At 41.6% G+C, this 7,219-nt stretch overlaps 1 protein-coding gene across 1 annotated transcript; it reads right to left on the reverse strand.

The window, feature by feature from the left end:
- Window positions 1-2,250: 2,250 nt before the first annotated feature.
- Window positions 2,251-6,100, reverse strand: FADD (Fas associated via death domain). Its single transcript, XM_068399082.1, has 2 exons — window positions 5,587-6,100; window positions 2,251-5,090 (listed from the first exon to the last, which is right to left on the reverse strand). Exons 1-2 carry the CDS (start codon window positions 5,885-5,887, stop codon window positions 4,804-4,806), a joined length of 588 nt encoding a protein of 195 aa, XP_068255183.1. The 5' UTR covers window positions 5,888-6,100; the 3' UTR covers window positions 2,251-4,803.
- Between the last annotated feature and the right edge of the window lie 1,119 nt (window positions 6,101-7,219).

Raw genomic sequence — 7,219 nt, forward strand, 5'->3', positions numbered from 1 at the left:
CATCTCTGATGACAATGGTCCAATTTTATCTCTGTGTAACTTCACACAGCACAAGAGCCTGGTCTGAAGGCTATGAAGTAAATGAACTCTATGAAGTAAATAAAAATGCCAGTTTGATAACTTTTTGAAGCATTAGACATACAAAGTTGACATTAAGCTGCTTTCCTCAGCAAAGGTACTTACTACATTGTATTGGAGATGTAATCCTCAAAACCTGTTTTACAGATGTTATTTTTATATACCAATCTCTTCAGAGTCTTAGAGAATACATACCAAAACCTTACCTTTTGCTACAATAGCTGGTTACTTTGAAAGCTGTCTTAAGTACTGTGTCCTGCCAGAAACACAGTATTACCCTTTTCTTTGACAAAGAAAGGGAAGCTGCGTTACCATCAAGAGAAGAACTGCACACATAGCGTAGCTGGAAAACCACAAAAAAGTTTTCAACTTCCAACACAGATCAAATCACAGGAATTGCTGAATTTAAACCCAACCAGTATTACCAACTTAACATATTTTAATAATGTACATTACGTACAATTTTACAAGAACAAACCTGCGTTATTTGATTTTTAGTCTGGTTTAAGAAATGAATGTGTAATGCTCTCAAGAATGAGACAGTAGCAGAAATAGCTCTGTGGATGAAACCAATGCCTATTTCGTCATTAAGAGTGCCTGTAAGTTTATTCCTGGCAGATTCCCACACAGAAGCCTGCATTAATCTGCACCTCCCTGGCAGCTGAGTAAAGCTGTGCTTCCTTTTCTCTAAACCTACAATTCCCAGAACCCATTGCAACACACCCTCTTCACGTTAAGTAATCCTCAGCTATGGAAATTTTTATGAAGACAAAGATAAATTCTTTAGAAGTTCTTGAACGTTCACTCGAAATGCCTTCCCCTACCACTGATCTCACCCCACAATTGCTATTTTTATGGTATACAGTTGAAACAGTGAACTAGTTTCTGTAATTCTACCAGTGCACCCTTGCAATAAAAACACTGGCAGAGAAAAGAAGTAATAAATCAAAGAGGAAAAACAACTTAGAAAAATATTTTCCATGCTAGAACACATTTTAAGGACAGAGGTGATCCATGCAGGGAATGGGAAGAATAGCACAAACCACCTTTTGATAATTGTGAAAGAAACAAAGACAGTGATTAGAAATAAATTTAAATTGAAAAATGCTAAACCAAAAAGCCTGAATTACGAACGTGCTGAGTGCCAGAGAGAGCTCGGAGATACACACAAAGCATTGCATTTGAAATATTCATGACAACCAATTTGTATAAGGGGAATTTTAATTAAGTCTAGAAAACTTCTTTTAACTCAGTAATGAAAATAACACAATTTAAAAAAAAATCTTAATATGCAATATATAATTGATATCTTCAAAAATCATAGGAAACGGCAAGCAAGTACTGAAAGCGGCTGTGAAGTGACATGGAAAAACAATCCTCCAAAATGAGAATTCTCCTGAGATGACACTTTTACTCTCAGCGTTTTGATGTGTTGTTTTCTCAAGGCTGTAAGGAAACAAGACTCTCAAGAGACCAAAAGGAAAAGGTTTTAGTAATTCCTCACAGGCAGATACTCTTGCAGAGTATCGTAGAGAATTTGGTAAAATGGGTAATTAAGTTATTTGTCTTGCGTGTTCAAAGCTTTAAGTGTGCACTAACACTTCAGTGCCAGTATATACTTCAGAGAACACCGAAGCCTCTATCAATTTAACTTCTGAACACATCCTCTAAAAGCCTGAACAGGTTCAGAATAAGCTATGTTTTTAATTAATTATAAAACAAATACAACATCCTTACCACAGCGTGACTAGCAGAGGAAAAATAAGGAAAATTATTCTAAGGCACTTACTCACAGGCAGCCTGCCTCCCATGCACACACTGCACTGCAACTCAATTTTAGGTTCCTGAGGGCTGGCAGAGAATTTTTTTTCTTACGCTTCCCTGAGTGACAGCATTCAAATGCTACTCCTGCTAGGAAAACTATAGCCTCTTTAGCACTTCTGAGAAATTAAGTGACAAAGCTCAAAGCTTTTTGCCTTTTTTTTTTTTTTTTAACGTTCCAAGGACATTGGTAACATAACATCTGTTTAGCACCACTCCTTGTTTTAAGTGACCTTAACATTTATCTTCTCCCAATTAGAGATCTAATCATAGACAGCAATCCCATAATACAAAAAAAACCAGTTCAATTTCTTTTGTTTTTAAGGAAGTATTTTTTAATGAAATGTGCACAAAATTATACAATATAAAACTTTCATTCAAGTTATAAAAATATGTATATGAGTCCAAAATGCTCCATTTGAAAATAAGATTACTAACTGGATCACAATACAAATCCTTACAAGTTGTACCCCTTTTCCTTACCCCTCCTTCCAATAAAAAATTTTTGTTCCCTTTGTTCCATTTTGTTCCATTTGATTTTGTTCTCCCATCATCAACTTTTTAATCTCTAATAAAACCAGTTCTTAATTGGCCCTGAGGTACTGCACAGATTGATACAGCCTAGGTCATTGCTTTCATATGCAGTGAAGCATCCACTATGTACAAATCCTTAAAGACTGAATATTTCTTGTAGCTGAGGAGAGCTTGGCTACAACTAGCAAGTTATTCCCACTGATTCTTAAAATATCCTAGTTACATGCAGTAGGCAGTATACTTCTTTCCATATTCCTGATAAATTCATCTTCTGTGAACCAGAAGACTTATTACAAACAGATAAGAAAAACATGTTACCAGACAGATTGAACTTGGAACTGTTGCAGAGCTGTTTCAGCACAAACGTAATTCATCTCACTAACTTCACTTCTACTCCACTCTGCTCACAAAGATTGCTTAGTGGCATGAAGGAAAAAAGTCTGAAGCAATCATTTTCTTTAAATACTGTAGAATGAAGACTGTATCTATGAAACAAAAGCCTTCAAAACATTCAAGCTAGGCATTCAGCTGCAGTGCAGCACTGTATCTCCTACTGGAAGACTAGAATTGACAATCGATACTGACAAGTATTGGAGCAAGTACTTAAGAGAACGGTACCTGCCCAAAAGGCTGACAAGTGGGAACTTCTGTATTACCCACTGCTCCTTTGCTTGGATACAATCACCGATATTTAATATACTATGATTAGAAAAATACTTGTGAGAATCAGTTAAGAAAAAACCTTAATGAAAAGGTAAGTTCACATTACAGCAGTTTCCATTAACTACAATCAAGTATTCAAGTGTCATCGTCTAGAGGCACCAACTGCAACAAAAACTTGAAAATTATCAATGTCACAACGTTTATGCAGAGTAGTGGTATATTATATGCTGACACCCAGCCTGCACAGTAATGGCATCATGTAAAAAGAACTTGGAAGGAGCTAAAAGTCATGCAGGTATGGTAGCAAAAAGAAGCCTCTCCTCTTCAAGTGTCTATTTATGTAGTTAGAAGGATGTTGCAGTAACAATCCATCCTACTCATTCAAGCAATAATGATTTCAGAGCACTTTCCCCCCTGACACAGGGGATAGTCCCCAGAGGCCTCTACAGCCCTGCATGACTTGAAGCTTGTGCAATTTTTCCAGTCTCAGGTTAGGTGTGAAGGCCATTTTTTGAAGTCTGTTCCAAAATAAATCTGAAAACTGAATCCAGTCTCATTCATAAACTCTCTTTCCTCTGCAAGCTGCTTACAACCACTTCCAAAAAATGTCAAGGACCAGGAATGAACTAAAAAATTGCAGAGGACTTGGAAGAACTATTGGATCTGGAGCAACCTTTGAAGAGGACAAACTGTAGTGAAAGACAGCTGATCTTCACTGGTATCTCTAGAGGAAAGTCACTACTATGTCTTTGCCCTCAGTAGGCTTTCACACCCCTCCACTAAAAAGAAAGCAGTTTGTTTTCTAGGTTTTTGTTACAGTACACACTTCTGTTACCAAGAGCACAGATAACTGCAGCTTACTTGTGAGGTGAGCTGCAACTTCAAGCAGACATGACCAGACTCTGTGATACAGGTTATGAAAGAATTCCTAGTAAAGAATCTTAAAACATCATAGCAGTAAAAAGAGGCTGCTGTAAACATCTGAGAGACACACACACAATTTGTTTCAGAACATTTCCTTCAGGATGATGAAGGCACTTGATACAGACATTTGATTTCAACTAGTTCATTTTCAACCCAGGCACATTTTCTGCCAAGAAAAAAGCCACCACAGTAGTTACTAGCCCTCTTGCACTGTAGTCTTGGGGCCTGAGGTTACAGTCGTCTTAGTATCCTTTTATGCAAATGTATTTGACAAATTATGGAACGTATTATCTTACACTACTCAAAAAGAAAACCCAGTACATAGCTAAGAGGTCTACTACTTCCCCTTTCACACTACAGTTATAATAGGCCACAAAAAAAAAAAATCCAGCCTCCCCGTGAAATTTTAAATTACAGTTGCCTCAGAAGTGTCCCATGGATGTATTTCCTGAGAATATATATCTGAAAAGCACCTGCAGTAAAGCAAATCTTGCTTTCTGGTGAGTGATAGAACAAAAGTTTGAGAATTTCTACAAAATGGAGTTTGGGTCTTCTAAAAGTTAAAATCTCTTACAGGAAGCATCAAACTACAAAGCATTACCTGAAAGGAATTTGGGTTTATGTTAATCGTTATCTGACCACAAATCAACCTATTAAAGCGCATAAATTAATGGCAGAATAAGTAACAGAACCAACGATACTGATTTTGGTTCAGAAGAGTAGAAGGCACTTCCACTTTTTTCATCCATATCTGTGGGAGATGGAAGTGTTTTTATATCGATTTCACCTGGTTCCAGTGTTCAGTGGCAAGATCTCCTGTTCAACTCTGTCTGCCACCAAATTCATATGACAGCTCCGAAGAGCTTTTATTAAGTCAGTCACCTTTGCATCTTTTCCCTTCCATTTCTGCCACTCTCGAAGTGACTGAGCCAACTGTTCACGCAAGTTAAATGGATTGGCTGCCACTATTCTGTCCATTTTCACTTCAGAAATGCCAAGTTTTCGTATCAGCATTTTCCAGTCTCTCCCGACATTTTCACATATGACTTCAATAGCTGCCTCCTGAAGACCTGAAACAGCAGAAATGTATCAAGCTAGTGATGGATTTACTAAGAAATACGAGAAAATTGTTAAAGGTTGGCTGTTTTTTTTGGTTTTTTTGGTTTCTTTTTTAGCAAAATGCTATTACTCTAGCTGCATTGCACATACCAAAAGTCACACCGTGTTCTGAAAAGCTGCTGGATAGACTTGGAATCCCAAGTACATAGCACGATTTCCAAGTGACCATTCGATAAAAAAAGGGAAGACATTTCCACCCCGGGAAGCTGTCTGCAGCACAGGCTGCCCTCACGGTATGTTTCCAGGGCACAATACAGCCCCGTGCAGCAGTTAGCAGGGGAAGCACCCTTAGCAGTGGGCTCAGCTGCAGCAGGCAACTGAGGAAACTCAGGGCTGCCGTGCTCCGTGTTTGCTCTAAGCACACCCACAGCTAGCAGACGTATACTGGTTTACTGGGGTTGTTTGGGGTGTGTGTGGGGGAGGAAATTAGAAAAATAATCCACCTACGTTTTTCATGTACATCTGGTTGATCATCAGATGCGTTAACTTCTCCTTCCTCTACGAACTGCTTCAGCTGTGAGAGCAGATCTTCCCTTTTAATGCTCTTAAGCAAGCCTTCAAGAAAGTATAGCTTGTCGCTTGCAATCAGCTGCTGCTCGAGAAGGATAAGGAAGAGCTCCCCGCCGCTTCCGACAGACTCAAGCTTCCTTTTCCCAATCTTCCCCCGGCAGAGAAACTTCAGGGAAGAAAGCTCGCTGTCCGACAAGCTCGAGGAGACGGAGTGCAGCAGAGTCAGAAAGGGATCCATGGCGCCGAGGCCTACACCGCAACCACCACCAGGCCCGGGGCGAGACACAGGCCGCGCGGACAGGCTGGCGGAGCCCCGTCCCCGCCCTCCGGGGGCGGACTGCGTTCCTGTTGTCACAGAGCGACTTCCCGGGAGGCCAGAGAGGCCGGCGAGGAGCGGGGACACCCGACCCAGCCCATCCCCGGCGCCGCCGCGACGGCGGAGCGCTGGCCCCGGCCCCCCGCGCGCGCCGGCCGTGCCCGGAAGTCACGTGACACCCCCCTCCGCGCCCCAAGATGGCGGACGCGCAGGGGGGTCAGTGGCGGCAGGCCCCTGCCGTCGCCGCACGTTGGCCTATCTTTAGGAACCGCGCAGTGCTCAAAAGCCCTCGGAGGCGAACGGGCTTGTTTTGTGATGCCGAATACAAAACGTGTGTTGGAGGCGAGCTCGGCACGGCCGGTCTCCTGCTGTAGGAGGAGCAGGGCTGGGCCCCTGTACCTCAGCCTTGGCCGAGTCCTCAGTTGGGGGAATTGTAGGCACCCCCGTTTAATACAAAATTATTGGACTTCTTGTGAGGCACCTAAACCTAAACGGGTTACTCTTCATTTTGTATTTTTTGGATGTACGAGGATGAAAGGACTTGCTTGACAGAGCAAGAAAGGCTGCATCAGAGCCCTGGTCTAGAATAGACACTGCTATTCACTCCGTGTGCCCCCCGGCAGCAGCCTGGGAAAGCAGCCTCTGCCCTCCCTGCGTGGCCTCAGCCACCCCCAGAGACACCCCCGCCACCTTTGCCTGGAAACACAGGGCTTGCAGCCTGTTTGTTCCTCACAAAGATTAACTGTGACATGAAATAACTCCTGACCTTTAAAAGGGAAGAAGTAGGGCAAATGTTAAGTCCCTGTATTTTAAAGGCAATTTTTATACAGGGTGAAAGGTTGTGAACTTCTCTTAAATGGGAAGGTTCAAGTTCATCGCATTGTTTTGTAGGTCCCCAAAGTTCAGAAAAACTGTAATGTTTTTTCTTCAGAGCACGTGTAGGTAGTTCAGATATTTCCTTGTTCCTTCTGTGAACACTGGTATGTTGATTCCCCAAGCTACCCCATTACTAAATTATTTCCTGTACTGACTTTAATTTAATTATTGTTGCAACACACCAATAGACCTATGCTTGTCATAAGAAGATCGCTGTCTCAGATACACGAGTGTAAGCATTATCATTTTCCGCATCTCCTTCTTCAGTCTCACATTCCAACGTGAGGAACAACAACTACTCCCAAAACATTTCTAAAACTCCCACAGGCGCAAGCCCTCCTTAGATAAAACCGCTAGATTTTCAGCATCCTGTTTCAA

Source organism: Nyctibius grandis, chromosome 4 (genome assembly GCF_013368605.1).
Source record: "Nyctibius grandis isolate bNycGra1 chromosome 4, bNycGra1.pri, whole genome shotgun sequence".
Taxonomy (NCBI): domain Eukaryota; kingdom Metazoa; phylum Chordata; class Aves; order Nyctibiiformes; family Nyctibiidae; genus Nyctibius; species Nyctibius grandis.